The following is a 20145-nucleotide window of genomic DNA, read 5'->3' on the forward strand; positions in this document are numbered from 1 at the left end:
TCTTTGGCAATTCGGAGGCCAAACGAGGAAGTCTGGTGAAGATACCGAAGGAGATGCTTCATGGCTGTCCAATGAGATATTAAGGGCTGGTGCATGGACTGCGACAGTTTGCTTACACCAAATGCTATGTTCGGACGTGTAAAGGAAAGGTAATGAAGTTTACCAATCAATCGCCTATAAAGAGAGCCATCAACTAAAGAATATTCAGCAGACTCGAGAAAGCAACAGTAGAAGCCATTGGCGTTAGAACACCCTTGCAATTTTGCATATTAACTTCATGTAACAGATCTGTAATGTATTTTTGTTGAGATAACAAAAGACCATCAGGATAAGAAAAGACTTCAACACCAAGGAAATAATGAAGTGGACCAAGATCCTTCAGTGAGAACCGGGTTGCAAGAGTATCAATAATGTTCTGAACACCACGAATCTGATTGCCCGTAATAATTATGTCATCAACGTAAACTAGGACATAAACAGTAAACTCAAAATTATGTAAGATGAACAATGACGAATCAGATTGGGATTTAATAAACCCCAAAGTAACCAAATAATTTTTGAGTTCAGTATAGCAGGCCCTGGGGGCCTGTTTGAGGCCATATATAGCTTTGTGCAGCTTGCAAACATGCGTCGGGTGTGCAGAAGCTTCGAAACCAGGTGGTTAACGCATATATACTTCCTTATCGAGACGGCCTTGCAGGAAGGCATTATTGATATCAAGTTAACGGATGGGCCAGCTTTGTTGTGTTGCAATCGCAAGAACTAGTCGAACAGTTGCGGGCTTCACGATAGGACTAAAGGTACATTGAAAATCAAGACCAGGTCTTTGTGTGAACCCTTTTGCAACCAGACGAGCTTTGTACCTGTCAACAGAACCATCAGGATGATATTTAACACAAAAAATCCACTTACAATCCACCATATTTTTTGAAGGATCACATGGTACAAGCTCCCATGTCCAGTTCCGAACTAAGGCATCAAATTCATTTTTCATAGCTTCACGCCAGTGTGGGACTTGTTGAGCTTGCTTAAAGATTCTAGGTATTGAGGAAGCGGTTTGGACAACAGTGTGGAATTGTTTAGGCTTAAGGCTGTTGGTCTTAGACCGAGTAATCATATGATAACTGGGCAATGCTGTAGATTCAGAGGCAACAACAGAAGGTTGTGAGGCCATGGAAGGCGGGAGAAGTGACAAGGAAGAAGGTTGTACAATAGGGTTTTGGTTCAAATGTCCGGAGGATTTATTTCGTCGCTGGTAAGTGATTATTGTGGTTTGAGGCTGAGAAGGGTGTGTTAGGATTTAAAATCCCAAATCCGACTTTTGTAAGCAGATTCCCAGGAAAGATTGGAGGGTCACGACTCTGGACCACTTAAATACCAATCTCCTTAGACAGAACCTACTTACGCCGTGATGTAAGCGAAGAATAAATAACACACACAGATTTATAGTGGTTCACCCTCAATGTGAGAGCTACGTCCACGTTGCTGCTGCAGATCTTATTAAAGAAGAAATATTACAAGTGTTTACAACACTCAACCTCACAACCCCAATCCCAATGACACTCAAGAATTTTACCACACAAAATTCTCTCAAAGACCTTCTCTTACTTAGGCCTTTCACTAAGAGTATTTCTCTTAGATTTTTCTCTCTTTGGGATGTGTTGTCTTCTTCAATTTGGTGTGTTTAGCAAATGAGAAAGCTTCCTATTTATAGGTGTGAGATGAACCTATTGATGTCATTGGTGACTCAAGCAAGCACTTGACAATTTGCCAAATACAAGGAAGATGTTTTCTTCCTTAAAACAAGGGAAGTGTTTTCTTCCTCAAAACAAGGGAAGTGTTTTCTTCCCTAAAATAAGGGATGGACCCAACAAATCTCCCACTTGAAGACTAATTTTAATTTGTCTTCACACTTTGATCGATGCAGCAGCTCTTTCCTAGTTTCATACTTCGTGCAGGCCAACTGAAGCTGAACACAGCTTCAGTTTGTCAACATCACCACCGTTGTCAGCATTAACATAACCTTGCAATCCTGTTTCTGATTTTCGGAAATACAGAGCTGAACTCGAGCTACCTTTCAGATATCTGAATATCCACTTCACAGCCTCCCAGTGTTGCTTTTCCGGATTGCTCATAAATCGGCTGACAACTCCCACTGCATGTGCAATGTCTGGTATCTTGTCCATCTGCTTCTTCTCATCCTCGGTTGTCGACGACTGATCCTTTGACAACCGAAAGTCTCCAGCCAAGAGAGTGCTGACTGGCTTGGCATCATGCATGTTGAACTTTTTGATAACTTTCCTCACATATTCTTCTTGTGAGCGTTTGATGCCCTCTTTCTGTTGAAATCCCTTTGCAACCAGCCTTGCTTTATAATGCCTTCTTCCATTGGGTTCTTCCTTTATCCGATAAACCCATTTGTTTTGCAATGCCCTCTTATCCTTTGGCAATTCGGCTAATTCCCATGTATGATTTGCCGATAGGGAGTCCATCTCATCTTTCATTGCCAGCTCCCACTTAGTCGATTCATCGACTTGCATTGCTTCTTCATAACATTCCGGCTCACCCCTATCAGTGAGTAGAATGTAGTTGAGGGATGGAGAGTACCTGTGAATCGGCTTCCTGATCCTGGATGATCTACGCAGTTCTGTGATTGGCGTCTGTTGATTTGTTTCAGAATCAGCACTTTCATCAGTACCTTCTCGGATTATTTGTTCCTCTGCCTCGGCTGTACCTGGCTGCGGCTCAGGTGTCGGAAAGTCCCTCAAATCGACTATTTCCGATTCCTTGTCCTGACATTCTGAATTTTTTTGCAACTTGTCTTTGTACAGTACCTCTTCATTGAAGACAACATTCCTGCTTCGGATGATCTTCCGATTTTGTTCATCCCAAAATCGATAACCAAGCTCGGTGTCACCATAGCCAATAAAGTAACACTTCTTTGATTTTGGATCAAGCTTGCTTCTAGCCGTATCATCATTATGAACATATGATAAGCAGCCGAACACTTTCAGAAATGAAAGATTTACCTTCTTGCCACTCCAGACTTCTTCTGGAATTCTGAAATCCAAGGGAACTGACGGTCCTCGGTTAATTAAGAAGGCCGCGGTATTGACTGCATCTGCCCAGAATGTCTTGGGCAGTCCAGAGTGTATTCTCATACTCCGAGCACGCTCGTTCAACGTTCGGTTCATTCTTTCGGCTACTCCATTTTGTTGCGGCGTTCCAGGAATAGTCTTCATCATCTTGATTCCATTATCGGCACAATACCGTTTGAAATCACCATCAATGTATTCTCGCCGTTGTCGGACCTCAAACACTTCAACTTGAGGTTTGTTTCATTCTCGACCATGGCTTTCCATCTTTTGAATACACTAAACACATCGGATTTATTTTTCATAAAATAAACCCACACCTTCCTGGTTGAATCATCAATGAAGGTCACGTAGTAGTGTGATCCTCCAAGAGAGGGAACGGTGGTAGGTCCCCACACGTCCGTGTGCACCAATTCCGGCTTTTCGACCTTCAACTCCCCGCCGCATTTGAGAAGCTTACTCGCTTTTGTTTTCCGAGAATGCAGCTCTCACACGTATGAAGGTCCACCGTCTTCGGCTCCGGAATTAAGCCATTTGTCACCAACGCCTTCATCCCCTTCTCGGTCGATATGTCCCCGGTACCGACAATGCCACAAATCGTCTTCTTTGTGTTGTCAACCACAAGAACAAAATATCACGACGCCTAGTCGTCATGAGAGTGCCAATCTTCTTTCCTCGCCAACTACCATAGCACCTTTCGCCACCTTCCAAGACCCATTACCAAAATTGAGATCATATCCCTCATCATCAAGCCGACCTACCGAGATCGGGTTTCGTGACTTTGGAACATGTCTAACTTTTGTAATCTTCCACGAGGATCCATTTGACATCTTCAAATTAATGTCTCCCGTGCCAACAACGTCTAGCGGCTCTCCATCGGCTAAATAAACTTTGCCGAGATTCCCGACCACGTAGTTTGTCATTATATCATGATGTGGGGTGGTATGAAAGGACGCTCCGAGTCAAGCACCCAAGAGTCTATCGGGTCTGTCAACCGATAGCAACAACGCATCGCCAATGTCTTCCGTAGCGGCGTTGATTCCGGCCCTTGCTGTCCTCCTTCTTTGGCGCCCTGCAGCTTTTTCTTGAAGTGACTGGTTTTCCACAGTTCCAACACTCATGTGTTCGTCCGGTCCGGATTGACCCCCGCCATTCCTTGACTTCGATCCGCCCCTATTTCGGTTGTAGTTTCGTCAAAATTTCGCTTCGTTTTCAACATTAAAAGAAGAACTCGTCGATGCCTCTCCGTAATCTGTCCCGCGCACCTCCTCACAAGGATACGATCCCTAACATCGTTGAACTTTAGTTTGTTCTGCCGGCTAATTACTAACGTCGCTCTCATTGGCTCCCGGCTATTTGGTAGGGATGCCAACAAAATTAGAGCTTGCACTTCATCATCAAAATCAATTTTTACCGATGACAATTGATTTACAATGGTATTGAATTCATTTACGTGTGCTAAAAGACATGAGCATTTTCCATCATCTTTAGATGAAATAGTTTCTTCATGAGAAATACCTTATTATTTGCCGAAGGTTTCTCATACATATCATACAATACCTTCATCATATACGCGGTGGTCTTTTCCTTTGCCACGTTGTGAGCAACGTTCTTTGACGACGTCCGAATGACTTTAACTTGTCCGTCGAGGAGATCCCAATCGTTTGCTTCATCTCCTCCGGTTTTGGACTCAGAGGTTCATGAAGTTTTACGCCATATAAATAATCTTCAATTTGCATTCTCCGTAATGCAAAACCGTACCATCGAATTTACCGATGGCCGTGCGTCGTACCATCTTCGCCTCCCATCGTTTCTAAATCACAACACAACCTGTTGCTCTGATACCAGTTGTTAGGATTTAAAATCCCAAATCCGACTTTTGTAAGCAGATTCCCAGGAAAGATTGGAGGGTCACAGCTGGACCACTTAAATACCAATCTCCTTAGACAGAACCTACTTACGCCGTGATGTAAGCGAAGAATAAATAACACACGCGATTTATAGTGGTTCACCCTCAATGTGAGAGCTACGTCCACGTTGCTGCTGCAGATCTTATTAAAGAAGAAATATTACAAGTGTTTACAACACTCAACCTCACAACCCCAATCCCAATGACACTCAAGAATTTTACCACAGAAAATTCTCTCAAAGACCTTCTCTTACTTAGGCCTTTCACTAAGAGTATTTCTCTTAGATTTTTCTCTCTTTGGGATGTGTTGTCTTCTTCAATTTGGTGTGTTTAGCAAATGAGAAAGCTTCCCTATTTATAGGTGTGAGATGAACCTATTGATGTCATTGGTGACTCAAGCAAGCACTTGACAATTTGCCAAATACAAGGAAGATGTTTTCTTCCTTAAAACAAGGGAAGTGTTTTCTTCCTCAAAACAAGGGAAGTGTTTTCTTCCCTAAAATAAGGGATGGACCCAACAGGGTGAACTGGTGAGGCCGAAACATCTGGTTGAGGTGAATCTTGGCTGGAAACTGAATTTTGTATGGCGAGAGGAAGGGGTAGTGGAGATGCTGGAGAAGGAGAAGAAGGATTAGGTAAGCGAGAAACTGAATTACCTGAGACGGTGGTACCTGTTGGGGCGGACAAGACGGGTGAATGGGTGTACACAACGCCGCACAATCCGAGTAGGAAGCTCATAGGAGATATTTGAACTTAGAGTATTATCCTTTGATGGTTGTTCAGTTGAACAAATTTCCCAAGATACATTTTTATTTTGTGTATTTTTCAAATGAGAAAAAATATTTTCAAATGGGAACTGATTTTCTAAAAATATAACGTCACATGATAAGTAAATTTTGAGAGTTAAAGGATCAAAACATTGATGGCAATAATATTTATTCGAAAATCCTAAATAAACACATGGTGTCGAACGGGGCTCTAATTTGTTTTTGGCATATGGTTTGAGCCATGGATAACACAAGCAGCCAAATACTTTTATGGAGTCATACTTCGGCATAGTTTGAAATAAAATTTCAAAGGGGCTCTTATGCTGAAGGTTAGGTGTAGTTAGCCTGTTCATAAGATAAACAGCTTGTTGACAGGCAAAACTCCAAAAGTGTGAGGGTAAAGATGCTTGGTGCAACAAGGTTCTAGCGGTTTCAATAACATGCTAGTGTCGTCTTTTGACTAGAGCAACTCTTTGTGGAATATATGAGGGTGACACTAAGTGCTCTATGCCATGTGTTTTGAGATAGGACTGTAAACTCTGGAACTCACCACCACCATCAGTGTAAAAAGATTGAATTTTGGTGTTGAACCTTCGTTCAAGCAATGGATGTAAATTTTGAAAACTTCCGAGTTTCATTTTTTGATTTTAAAGTGAACAACCACATGTATTTTGAGAATTGGTCAACAAATAACGCATAATATCTCTTTTTATCAATTGACAAAACTGGAGATGGACCCCATAAATCGCTGTAAAGGATTTGCAGTGGCTTATGACTTTGCAATGAATTTTCTGAAAAAGTCAACCTGTGCATTTTATTGGAATAACAAGAATTACAAATGGAACTAGCTTTAGGATCTGAAACAAGAAGGGAAAAATTATTCAAAATAGTATTTAAAACGCGGCGACTAGGATGGCCTAAACGCCGATGCCACTGAGTGAATTGGAACGACCACATTGCATTGAGGAGAAGGATGTGTACAGCCGGTGGCCACTCATACAGCCCCATCTTTATTCGCCCGCGAACTAGTGACGCCCCGTACTCGATCCTTCACAAGATAATGAAAAGGAAATAATTCAATAGATGAATGATTATCACGACAAAATTGAGAAACGAAATGAGATTATTTTTTATGACAGGGGAGCATAAGGTATTGAGAAGTTTGAAATGATGATTTGATGCACTTATGTTAGCGTTACCGGTATGGGATATTGGAATGGTGTTACCATTGCCCATAGCTATCTCTTCGGTGCCGTGGTAGTCATGTACAGTGGATAGACTTTGAGCATCAGAAGAAATATGATGAATGGCTCCACTATCCACAATCCAAGGGGTCCGTTGACGAGGAAAGCGAGCGACGAAATTTGCACGAGCTTGTAGATGATTATGCGATCGCGATCTGCCGGACTCGGAATGACCTACGCGATCACATAGCTAACAACGAATTTGCAGGTTGTTTCTTCGCGGGCGCGATGGTTGTCCTTGCCATTGCTGATTGTTGGTAGAAGTGTTAGCACTTGGACGACGATTGCTAAAGTTAGGATTGTTACCTTGGCGAGGAGGAGTTGAGGTTGTCTTTTTGTGCTACTGAATAAAGAATAGGAGTTGATTGCGAGCCTTTTGTCTTCCTCATGCTTTAAGAAAAGCTCATAGTCCAGAAGTTTTTCATACAACTCTTCATAAGAAATTGCAAAATCTCGAGCCCGAATGGCAGCAGAGAGTTCTCGAAATTCAGGTCTGAGTCCACTGAGAATTTTAACAATGAGTTCCGGGTTTGATACAGGCGCACCAGTAGTTGCAAGTTCATCACAAAGTGATCGAACTTGATGAAGATAATCAGTGACCGGACGAGAATCTTTAGTGATGCGAGCCAATTGATCTCGTAAGCTGAAAATTCTTGTTTGAGATTTGTTGGCTTATGCAGTATGCAAAGCATCCCAGGCAGCTTTGGCGGAGGCTGCAACAGCAACAGCAACAGTGGGGGCCAGTGTAGGATCAACGGAGGCCAAGATAGCATTTTGAATGAACTGATCTTGGCGATACCAGGGAACGAACTCAGGGTTATTAACATCTTGATTGTTTTGAGAGATAGTGCGAGTTGGGGCAGGGATGGAGCCATCGAGATGCCCAGAGAGATTGTGACCACGCATAAGCATTGAAACTTGAGCTTTCCACAGGGAGAAATTGTGACCGCCAGTTAATTTTATGGGCAAGTTGCAGTAATCGGTTGAATTGGACAATAGTAATGGCGTTGTTGACTCCATCGGCATTGGTCACGAAATATTAGAGGCCATTTGGGTGTTTGGATGAGTGAAGCAAACAAAGGATCAACTCGTGGGAGTTTAGTGTAGCTCTGATACCATAAAGAGAAGAGAAGAGAAGATGGGAAAAATAATGTACCGTTTATTGATTGTGTAGGGCACCGTATATAAAGAATTATGCAACCCCTATATCTGCTAAGATAAACATAAAAAAAAAAAAAAAAAAAAAAAGATAATGACTATCAACAGAGCCTAAATAGGAGGAGTAAGTTACAGCGGATTCCTAAATATTAGCAACCGCAAAATAGAACTCTACATCCATTAGGTCACTTAAGTCATCATCCGTTATTAGTACTCATCCAAGGACCTAACACTTGCCTGATGGTAATTATATATACAGAGCCAGAAGAGTTTTTGGTGGTGACTGAAGATGATTTCTATTCTCATGCTTGTTTTTTTTCCTTATATCAGAAACCAGATGATGAGGATGCAGAAATTCGGAATCAAGAAGAAGATTTTTGCTTTCCACAAAGTTATTTCTTGAAGGAGGAATTTTAAATGACACACCGTTGGAATCAATATAAAAAGTTTTTTTCATTCTATCGCGCAGTGTACGTAGTTTTCGGATTGAATTCCGTTCCTTATATATATATATGTGGCTCCGCCACTACATGTTGTATCCTGGCTCTGCCATTACATGTCAGTATCCTGTTTTTTCTTCCGTTTCTGATTTCATAGTCATTAGGATAAATTTGTTCAATTACAACAAGTGATCCTAGTATGGACGGATGGGATCAAAATCTTTCGTAAAAATCCTCTTTCTTTGTCCTTCAATTAACTCATTATCTCAAGAGACTAACCTAGTTCCCGAACAAAATCAAGGATCTAACAAAAGACTAAGACTCATTCGAAAGAAAAAATGAACTTGAATAACAGTTCTCCACCAAAAAACATGAAATAAAAGGGAAAAAGATGGAATGAAACGAAAATGTATCGATTAAATTACGAAGTGCATCATCTTTTGATGGAGGCATTGCAAAATCATGCATGCGCTCTTTCTGTAAGACAGTTGAGGGAAATGGCTGAATTTTCTCAACCATACTGCCTGTCATGTATCTCCTTGTGCTTCCATCAATTTTGTCAAAGCACAAAAGTTGATGTCGAGATAATCAGGACTAGACAAAGTTCAGGCGTTCACTGAATAAAAACGTGTCAAGTTTAGAGGGGTACGGTTATTTTGTCCTTTAAAATTGGATATGGATCAAGTCAAAGACTCACTTGAGGCGGATCTTCTATTGTTGAAGGTGGTTCATCTGCTTTCCAATTCTCTTCAGCTGCACAAATAGTAACGTTCAATATAGTTCTCAAGAATCTTTACATTCATTTATTTTACATAGCTATATTTCCAGGGCTTACAGGAAATCCAAAGGGTTCTTTTTGTTTCCTTCACACAAAGATCTGGAGCTGTTTGGACATGAATAAGATTTGAAATCATATAAATGTTTAGTTAACCAAACTAACTAACTATTTGAACTTCAAACTTGAAATATAGAATTTGAAGTTTGAAAAATAGGTTTTTAAAAATTTTCAAGTTTTCACTCACAAAATTCAACTTTGATTTCATGGCCAAACACAAATTCAACTTCCAAATATCCTTTGTCAACTTAACTTCAAATACTACTTGTTTTTTTCAATCCTAGAACAGACATTTAGATAATTGTTACCTCCGTCTTCGGGCAAATTGGAGGTCCACAGCATGAGATTGTCTTTCAACAGCTGCATGATTAAGATGCTGTCATTGGACGATTCTTCGCTTGAAGTGTCCAACTCTGCTATTGCCTCGTCAAAAGCTTGTTTAGCCAAGTGAAGAGCCCTGCCATTTGAATTGTCAATCCACATCATCAAAAGGACAAGAAAACCACAAGAAACACATTCTTCTTTTTTATACGCGAGAAATTTTTTAGGGCAAGTGGCACGATTAGAAACTCAGTGGATAATGTGTCCGTCCCTCTACCCTTCTCTCCCACAAGAAATATATTCTAGAGGTATTTATTGGTCACGGATTGTACCTTTCTGGGGAATTCATAATCTCATAGTAGAACACAGAGTAGTTCAAAGCAAGACTGAGCCTGATAGGATGTGTTGAAGGCAGATCAGAGTTTGCAGTGGCCGTGGCAGCCTAAAGAATGCAAATCAAGAGAACTCGTCACGGGAACTCTCAAATGTACGAAATTCAATGTGCATCAACTGGATCATAATAAAAAAGATTTAAGTTATATACACTAACAATATACAGATTTTTTAAGATAACTTGCCTCATAGCCCTTCAATGATTGTTCAGAAGCCTCTTTCTTTTCCTGACCAGTCTTGAACTCAGCAAGGTAACGATAATAATCTCCTTTCCTGAACCAGCCACAAAAAAAAAAAGTTATATACGGATGGATAATAAATGCAAAGACTACGAGAAAACAAGAATTAGCGACAGACAATTTCTGCAGCTAAATAGAAAAATACGTCGCTAATCCTATTTAGCCATTGATTATTTCTGTTAGCTACAAGAAATTTAGCGACGAAGTTCGTAACTAATTCGCTTTTTTTTTTTTGGTAGTCAAAGGTCATTTGCCTGACATTTTATAATAGTCAGTTGCCTTACATTTTATAATAAAAAACGGTAGCGTCTCTGGTGCCAACAGATGGAATTAGATGTTTGTCTATGATTTCAATAATATCCCGGCAAATCTTGGACAACTCCTCTTCAACTTTCTGATGATATCCCTTAATCAACTTCACGTTGTTCTCGTTCCCTTTCAACTCTTCTTTCTGTTCGATGGAAGAAATAATACGCCACGAAGCCCTTCGAGCCCCAATAACATTCCTGTAACCAACATAAAGCAAATTTCTTTCCTCTACTGTCAGTCCAGCGTCGAGTTTTGCGACTTTCTTCATACTGTCAACCATATCTGAGAAATAATTAGGAAGTCATCAAACAATACAATGGCATGAAGACATTTACTGTATCTCATTCCCAATAGAGTGGTGATGAAATTTACAATTGTGGTTTCAAGAAAACCAACCTACACAGGCCATAGGTGAATACGAGATCTGCAGTCAGTGAGTTTATAATGAATGTGATCTTGTTATATGCACATTTAAAATCTTTCTGCATATGTATAAATAGTTTGAGCCGAAAGCAACGGTTCAATTGAACCTCTGAGAACCTACTAGGCATTTTACATGTTCTTCATTCCTTCAACCCCAATAAAAGAACCAATCTACTAATCAGGATTTTGCTATCAAGTACTAAATGAACTAAGATCGATATGTTCTAATTACAAATCCAAGTTGATGATAAAACCAATCCTCATCCAGAAAAGTTTTACCAGGAAAATTGAAGAAGGCTTGAATCTTTTCAAATTATTATCAAAACACGGAGTTGATTTCTCAGAAGGTAACTCAACTATCGTAATTGTAATACAAAAGTCAATTAACTTTGTTTTGTAACTGGAAAGTCACTTAGCTTTCATCTTTGTAACACAAAAGTCACTTAACTTTATTTTGTAACTGGAAAGTCACTTAGCTTTCATCTTTGTAATACAAAAGTCACTTAACTTTGTTTTGTAACTGGAAAGTCACTCAACTTTTATCTTTGTAACACAAAAGTCATTCAACTCATTTTAGTCAACTTTTGCTGATATGGCATTTTTTTAAAAGTTAAATACTTATTTAATATAAACCCACCCATTTTTACCATTTAGTGATACGCCACACTGAACCGACCAGCTATCCAATTTTTATAACAAAACACTAAAGACTGAAATTTTACTAGTAATTTTTTACTGGTAATGTGGCTGGATTCTCCTCTCTACTCAGGCCTTAAAATTTTGCCCCAAGTTCATTTGGTTACCATGACACTACTGCTAAGCTATTTGCAAGTAGTAACAGTTCTTCAAGGAAATTTATACATTCTATTCACAAGATATTACGCAAATCAACTGAGTCTAGTTGTACCTTTGTTCTTCTTTTCATCTATGACATATTCAGAATACAATTCCCTTGAGCAAGCAGCTTGAATTTTACAAAGAATATCATAAGAAGTTGGTAGTGATTGCGAGGAAAGTAAATTCCACATCGATAATCAACCTTTCAATTCATTAGTTAATGCGGGGGGCAGGAAGCAGTGATTTTGTTCAAAATTACTATATTAATCCTCTGCTCTACAAAATTTACATTACTGATCAGTTCTCAAACATCCTCATCAAGTCCTACACTAAATTCATTGGGCAGCGGGTCAGGTTAGTGGGGCGGGTCACTAAATGGTAAAAATGGGTGAGTTTATGTTAAATAAGGATGTAACTTTTAAAAAAATGTCATGTCAACAAAAGTTGACTAAAATGAGTTGAATGACTTTAGTGTTACAAAGATGAAAGTTGAGTGACTTTTGTGTTACAAAGATGAAAGTTGATTGACTTTCCAGTTACAAAACAAAAGTAAGTGACTTTTATGTTACAATTGCTATAGTTGAGTGATCTTATGAGAAATCTAACTCTCAAAACATGCCAAAATTGCACAAAGATTGTCACTTTGCCTACTAGTTTTACATCTTCTATAACTGGATTAGATAGCTTTGACACTCACTGTGGAAACAATATCTTCTTTCTCAAAAACAAGTACAAATTCTTCACAGAAAAGGGAAAAAAGAAATGCACTACACACTATTGGGGCACAAGTAGAACCACAAAGAAAGGGAGAAAAAGGAAAAAAAAATACACAAGAGGAAAAACAGTGGACATGTACATGATGTTATTCATGTAATGTTACTGTACATGAACATATATGTAAAATTACTTTTCTCAAATCTTAGTATGTACTCGTAAGTTACCAATACAAATGCACATTGATACGTTCTGATGCAGGAATAGAGACCAAACGATTAGTCGGGTCACGCGGGGGCGAAGTTATCCTTATTCAAGGAGAGTCAATTGACACCTCTTTGCCAGAAAATTATACTAGATGAATAGATTCTTTTTTATGTATATATACTATATATTGAATTCTCTGGCTTCTTCATGTATTTACTTCTTTATATTTTGAATCCTCTCAGTGAAAATTCTGCCTCCACCACGAGTTTCAGATATAAAATACTTAAATGAAAAGAGAAAACAAAAAACAGGAGAGAGAAGATAGGGAAAGAAACGAGATTACCATCATAACGTTCAGCTAGTTCAGCGAGCTTGGCCATGTAAACATGGATTTCTCTTTCCTTTTCTTTGTACATATTCTTTTTAGCATACCTGCTTACAAAATTGATAATCAATTAACAAAAAAGTCATAAGAAAAAGAAAAAAAAAAAAAAAAGACAAATGAAATTGGCAATACCAAAAAAAAAGGAAAGAAAATCAAACCCATTAATTTCAATTTCATGACCCTCTGCATCATAAGCTGCAGCCTTTGTGATAAAATCATCAACACTATTTCTTGGCTTCAATAGTTGAATGCATTTAGATAACTTAAGGGGCTTGTTGGATAATTCAAAACTTTTGGAATTTGAAACAATTAATAGATTTCTGATAGGAACAGAATTAGTTAAATTTCTACTAGCTGGGCTGAAGAAAAATATGGTCTTTGTAGAGAAAACTGAATGGTATTAGACATTGAAGCCATGATCAAAGAGTTGAAATGAAAGAAGCCAAAGGTTCTATTAGTTTATTTTAATATCAGAATAGATTGATAACTGAGGGATCGAAATGTATGGATTGAAAAGAAAAAAAGGACCATGTCAAGCCTATGGTGATGACTATAGAACAACATTGGCTTAGTATTTTATAAAGCTAACATAATGTGGATATGACTTTTGATGGTACTTTGATCATAGAGAAAAAAGAAGCTTATGTTATATTCTTATTTGTTCTTTTAAATTGCTTTTGTTATTCTGTTTATTATTATAAGAGAAAATTGGTCGAAAGATGTTATGATCGCAATTAAGGAGAAAAATTAAAAGGGAGGGAGGCGCATGGCAAGGCATGGCGCATGGCAAAAGGGGAAGGTGGACAGCACCTTGATTTTAATTATTTTTCTAATCTGACAATGTGAATTATATAATGTTTGACATACAATATTTTAATAGACTTTTGATTAAGAGATTTCAATTGAGCTAGCTTTGTTAGGTACTCATCTGATTGAGTCATGTTGGATTGATTGATGTACGACTGTCTTCCTCTTAATGGCGACATCAATGAAATAACTATCATATCCTGAACTCTCAACTAACCGTATAATTGTCCAAAACAAGACAGAATGTGTGCCTTTTAGAATGATTAGACAATATGTGTGCTTTGAAGACAAAACCGTAGCTTTTTTTTTTTTTTTTTTTTTTTTTGTGTGTATGTGTGTGTGTTGAAAGGAGAGATGGTTGGCATCACCCCGACAGGGACGGGAACAGCCTTCGGGCTTTACCTGTTATCAGACAAGGCATTAGCTGCAAGTAATAAAATCTAGTGGGTCTTTTCATACGTGTTTCACATTAGCTTGAGCATACACTTACCGTCTTGCTGGACCCATCAAATACATAACATGCATTACTCAATAACCATATATCACAACTTTAATTGAGCTCTCATTTATGAACAAACATTAAGCACAGAACAATTAAAACATAAATAAAATATTTACAATGCAAGCTCATTTCTCTAACATTCTCTCACTTAGGCTATATATTTTCCAAATGGAACAACTTTAGTTTTCTTTGAGAACAGAAACTTTTCCGAGATGAAGGGAAACATTGGTGGCTAAATTCTGAAGAAATAAGTCGAGAGACATCAATGTTAGAAAACTTTATACACTTCACACAAGATCGCAAGTAAATCATTAGACAGTAATATAAATTTAGAAGAATAGTAAAGACACTTACTTTTCATCAATTGTAAAAATCGATAGAAGGAAGTCATACGTATCTTCTAAATCTTATTTTCTTTATAGCGACACTTCTCTTAATTTATGAGAGAAAAAGAATCGAGAATGACTTGGGACCACAACTAATATATAATAGTGAGGCATCTCTTCAGAAGAGATATAACTCTTCAAATGTAACCTTTCGAAGAACAAGAATTTCCTTTGATTTAACCCATTAATTATAACTGAAAAGTTAAATAGGTTTCTACGCATATAAAATCCATACCTTATAACATAATATTTATGTATAGCCCATAAATATAACACTTTATTAGATCAGAAAAATAACCGTCTTTAATTGATAGCAATCTATGTACAATTATATTAAATATGTGAGTCCACTAAATAGAGAATTTCCAACAATCAATTGACTTTCAACTCAATCTTGAACATCAGACCATAGCGATCAAGTACACGTTATTCACAGGGTCTTCTATAATCATAATATTTTCAATTACGTCACAAAATTATGATCTAGCGGTGTACTAAGGAATACCACCATATTATGATATCTTTACCCGAAAATGATTCATGTCATGCACTGTTGTCTTATCAATTCTTGATATGGTGATTGGTGAGTCATGTACACTCAGTGATGGAGCCAGAAATTAAAACGGGATTCAAGAAAATGTAAAAATGTCACTAAACTATTGCACAGTGTACTTTTTGGATTGAATGGCCTTCCTTATACGTGGCTCCGCCATTACATGTCATATTCTGGCTTTTCTTCCTTTTCTGATTTCATAGTCTTTAAAATAACCCCTTTAGAAGATCTCCATAATTAGCATTATAATCTTGATATTTAGTTTTTGCATAGGCTTTTTTTTTTTTTTTTTTTTTTTTTTAAATAAAAAAGGTCCTCCTAGATGCTAGGCATTCCCTCTCAGTTTTAGTATGTCTTGTATTCAGTGTGGCACGCTGAAATAAAAGGATTCTTTTTTATAAGACAAGAAGCTCTATTAATAAAGCTTTTTGGCAGAACCACAGAGCACATTATGCAGCTACATTATTATCATCTAACACTCCATAAAGGAGGAGGAATACTTAAATGGAATAACTTTTTAGGATCCATTTTTGTTCTTCATTAGCACAAATTTGTCCAATTACAATAAGTAATACCAATATGAAGGAATTGGATCAAAATCTTCCAGAAAATCCTCATTCTTTATCCTTCAATGAAAAAAAATTAAGGTACTAACAAAAGACTAAGACTCATTCGAAAAAGATCAAGTTGAATAACACTTCTCCACCAACGAACATAAATAAATGGAAAAAAAATGGAATGAAATGAAAATGTATCGATCAAATTACGAAGTGCATCTTCTTCTGATGGGAGGCATTGCAAAATCATGCACACTGTATCGTCTCTAAGACAGCTGAGGGAAAGGGCAGAAATTTCTCGAGCATACTGCCTGTCATGTAGCTCCTCGTGCTTCCTTTACTGCTGTCAAAGCACAAAAAGCTGATTTTAGCAAAGTGTAAATCAACTTCAAAATTGATCTCGGGGGTAATTAGGACTAACAAAGTTCAGGTGTGCACTGAATAAAACGTGTCAAGTATAGTTTCTGCTCTTTAAAATTGGCTTGGTTTAAATCAAAGACTCACTTGAGGCGGATCTTCCGTTTTTTGAGTTGCTTCTGCTGCCTTTTGAGGAGGTTCTGCGGCTTTCGGTTCATCAGCTTTCGAATTCTCTTCTACTGCACAAACAGTAGTGTTCAATCTAGTTTTCAAGAATTTTCACATATCATTCATTTATTTTACATAGCTATATTTCCCGGGCTTAAGGAGAAGCAGAATCCAAAGAGTTCTTTTTGGTTCCTTTGACACAGAGAATTCAGTTTTAGCATTTCAAAGACCATTATGTTATCCTCAACTAACGCTACAATGTGATGGATACTCAAACTGTTAGAGAGAGCACACTTTATTTCTTAAATTATATTCTCCTACATGCCCCCTTGTGTGCATGTCTGATTTTTCTTTTTTAATGGGCCAAGCACGTGGAAATTCATTTTGATAATGAGTGGCGGTGAGATTCGATCTCAGGACCTCTGCTTGCTCTGATATCATGCTGAATTGTGTGACCATATCATTAAAAAGTTTAATCTGTTAGAGAGAGCACACTTTTATTTTCTTAATTGTATTTTCAACACATTTAAATAATTGTTACCTCCGTCTTCGGGCAAATCAGAGGTCCACAGTGTGAGATTGTCTCTCAACAGTTGCATGATTAAGGTACTGTCTTTGTATGATTCTTCACTCAAAGTGTCCAACTCCGCTATCGCCTCATCAAAAGCTTGTTTGGCCAAGTGACAAGCCCTGCCATTTGAAATTATCAATCTTCAACATCATCCCGAGGACAAGAAACATATTCTGCAGGTAGTAATTCATCGGTCATGAACTTTACCTTTCGGGAGAATTCATGATCTCATAGTAGAATACGGAGTAGTTCAAAGCAAGACCAAGCCTGATCGGATGTGTTGAAGGGAGATCAGAGTTTGCAGTGGCTGTAGCAGCCTGATGAAAACAAATCAATGGAACTCTCAAAATGTGCCAAATTAATGTACATTGGATCATAATAAAAAAAATTAAGTTAGATACACAAACTGACAATATAGGGATTTTTAAAGATAACTTGCCTCATAGCCCTTCAATGATTGTTCAGAAGCCTCTTTCTTTTCCTGATCAGTCTTGAACTCAGCAAGGTAACGATAATAATCTCCTTTCCTGAACCACACAAAAAAAGAAGTTATTTACGGATGAATTACAATACAAGGATTGTAATAAACGCAAACACTACCGAAAAACAAGAATCAGAGAAGGACAAATTCTGTAGCTAAACAGCAAAAATTGTCGCTAATCCTATTTAGGAACAGATTATCGAAAAACATTGTTGGCTACTAGCGATATAGTGACGAAGTTCATAGCTGAATCTATTTTTATTTTATTTTCTGTAGTGCAAGGTCATTTGCCTTACATTTTGTAATAAAAGACGGTAGCTTCTCCGGTGCCAGATGATGGAATTAGATGTTTGTCTATGATTTCAAGAATATCATGGCAAATCTTGGACAACTCCTCTTCGACTTTCTGACGATATCCCTTAATCAGCTTCACGTTGTTCTCATTCCCTTTCGACTCTTCTTTCTGCTCGATGGAAGACATAATACGCCACGAAGCCCTTCGAGCTCCAATAACATTCTTGTAACCAACAGAAAGCAAGTTCCTTTCCTCCACTGTCAGTTCAGCGTCGAGTTTTGCAACTTTCTTCATGCTCTCAACCATTTCTGAGAAATAATTAGGAATATAAAGTTATCAAACAGTAGAATGGCGCAAAAGCATTTATGTCTCGCTTCCAATAGGTGATATGAACGTCACGATTATGGTTTCACAAATCCATCCTACACAGGCCAAAGGAGTATACGGATCTAGAGTCACTGAGTTTATAATGAATGTGATCTTGTTATATGTGTACATTTTAAATCTTTGTGCATATGGAGCTGAAAGCAATAGGTTACAGTTGAACCTACAGAATCTGCCTTAGATTAGCCTTTGACCCGGAGAGGCAACCTATCTTCAGCCTATAGTTCATTCCTTCAACCCCAATAAAAGAATCAATCTACTAATCAAGATGTTGCTATCAAGTACACAATGAATTAATAATGTTCTAATTGCAAATCCAAGTTGATTATAAAAAACAATTCTCATACAGAAGAGTTTTACCTGGAAAAAGGCTCAAATTTAATTTCTAATTATTATCAGAATTCCCTAAATTGCATAAACATTGGCACTTTGCCTACTCATAACATATTCTGGAACTGGATTAAAAAGCTCTGAAACTCACAATGGATCAATTTTTTATCCTTAAAAACAAGCACAAATTCTTCACAAGAAGAAAGTTCTAATTACATAATAAGAGAGACAAAGGAAACATAGGTTTCGTGATGTAGTTGGTTATCACGTCAGTCTAACACACTGAAGGTCTCCAGTTCGAGTCCGGGCGAAGCCACTCGTCAATGAACTTAGTTTTTTTTTTCTTTTCAAAAAAAGAAAGAGCCAAAGGATAAAGGATTAGGCGGGCAACGCTTTTAGCATGAGATTCTTAAAAATATCAGGGCAGTTCAATGCACGAATCGTTCCGCTTTATATCGATCCAGAGAAAGGTCACCCCCCAAAGGGTGTAATGTAAACCTACTCTGACGTCACACGGAGATAACTTCATCGTGACTCTAAACCTAAACTAAATGAATTTAATGTTTTTTTACCAAAAAAAAAAAAAGGATTAGTCAGGCATCCAAAACAATATTAATCGGGCAGGGCTTCCAACATGAGATTCTTAAAAAAATCAGGCAATTTACTGCACGAAGAGTTCCGCGTTATATCGATCCAGGGAAGGATCACATCCCAAAGGGTGTAATGTAAATTACTCTGATGTCACACAGAAATAACTTTATCGTGACGCTGTCCTTCCTCATCGGATGCTTAAATTTTTTAAAAAATAAAAGGGAACCAAACTGTCTCAGGCGAGATATTTAGCTCAAATCAACCCAACTTTTGTATGAGCTAAATTGGGCGAGCCATACATTCATCGACTAATTTTACCACCTCTAGCCACACGAGCTATGGATATGAAATGCCTAAATGAAAAAAGAAAACACAAAAGAAAGGTAAGATAAGGAATGAAATTAACCATCATAACGTTCAGCTTGTTCGGCGAGCTTGGCCGTGTAAACATGAGTTTCTCTTTCCTTTTCCTTCGACATATTTTTTTAGGCAAATGTATTACTCTGCAACAAACAAGATAAAATGATATTGATGCTAATAAATGCCAAGAGAGATTACTATAGTTGTTCCAATCACAATTCTTTTTTCTTCTTTGTTACACACACGCAGAAGGGAAATCAAGAACATAAAATGGAGGATAAGGAGGATGACAGTTACAACATGGAGAAAGTTGTGGGAACAAGACTATATGTCTACCGTTCAATTCATTGGTACTACAATTGGTAAAGCGCCAATTGAGGCTAGAGTTTAACTAACATTTTTACATAGCATTTTTATATATATCTAGCACGTCACTCCCATGTAATTTAATGTCTCGTGGGATACTCGAACTTCTTTTAATAAATTTTTGGCCTAACATCACTTCTAGAAGAAAAAGATGTTTTTCC

At 37.8% G+C, this 20145-nt stretch overlaps 2 protein-coding genes and 1 pseudogene across 2 annotated transcripts; 1 reads left to right on the forward strand and 2 right to left on the reverse strand.

Moving 5' to 3' along the window:
• Positions 1 to 1943: 1943 nt before the first annotated feature.
• Positions 1944 to 13307, reverse strand: LOC132034671 (14-3-3-like protein GF14 iota). The gene is made up of 6 exons (XM_059425049.1): positions 13235 to 13307; positions 10686 to 10992; positions 10348 to 10435; positions 10102 to 10211; positions 9757 to 9905; positions 1944 to 2719 (listed from the first exon to the last, which is right to left on the reverse strand). Exons 1-6 carry the CDS (start codon positions 13305 to 13307, stop codon positions 1944 to 1946), a joined length of 1503 nt encoding a protein of 500 aa, XP_059281032.1.
• Positions 13308 to 14418: 1111 nt separating this feature from the next.
• On the forward strand, positions 14419 to 14536 carry LOC132035705 (U6atac minor spliceosomal RNA; annotated as a pseudogene).
• Positions 14537 to 15859: 1323 nt separating this feature from the next.
• On the reverse strand, positions 15860 to 19872 carry LOC132032638 (14-3-3-like protein GF14 iota). The gene is made up of 7 exons (XM_059422293.1): positions 19665 to 19872; positions 17955 to 18261; positions 17617 to 17704; positions 17385 to 17494; positions 17148 to 17296; positions 16586 to 16677; positions 15860 to 16424 (listed from the first exon to the last, which is right to left on the reverse strand). The coding sequence occupies exons 1-7, from the start codon at positions 19735 to 19737 to the stop codon at positions 16419 to 16421; spliced, it is 825 nt and encodes a 274-aa protein (XP_059278276.1). The 5' UTR covers positions 19738 to 19872; the 3' UTR covers positions 15860 to 16418.
• Positions 19873 to 20145: the final 273 nt, after the last annotated feature.

Source organism: Lycium ferocissimum, chromosome 10, assembly GCF_029784015.1.
Source record: "Lycium ferocissimum isolate CSIRO_LF1 chromosome 10, AGI_CSIRO_Lferr_CH_V1, whole genome shotgun sequence".
NCBI classification, from domain to species: domain Eukaryota; kingdom Viridiplantae; phylum Streptophyta; class Magnoliopsida; order Solanales; family Solanaceae; genus Lycium; species Lycium ferocissimum.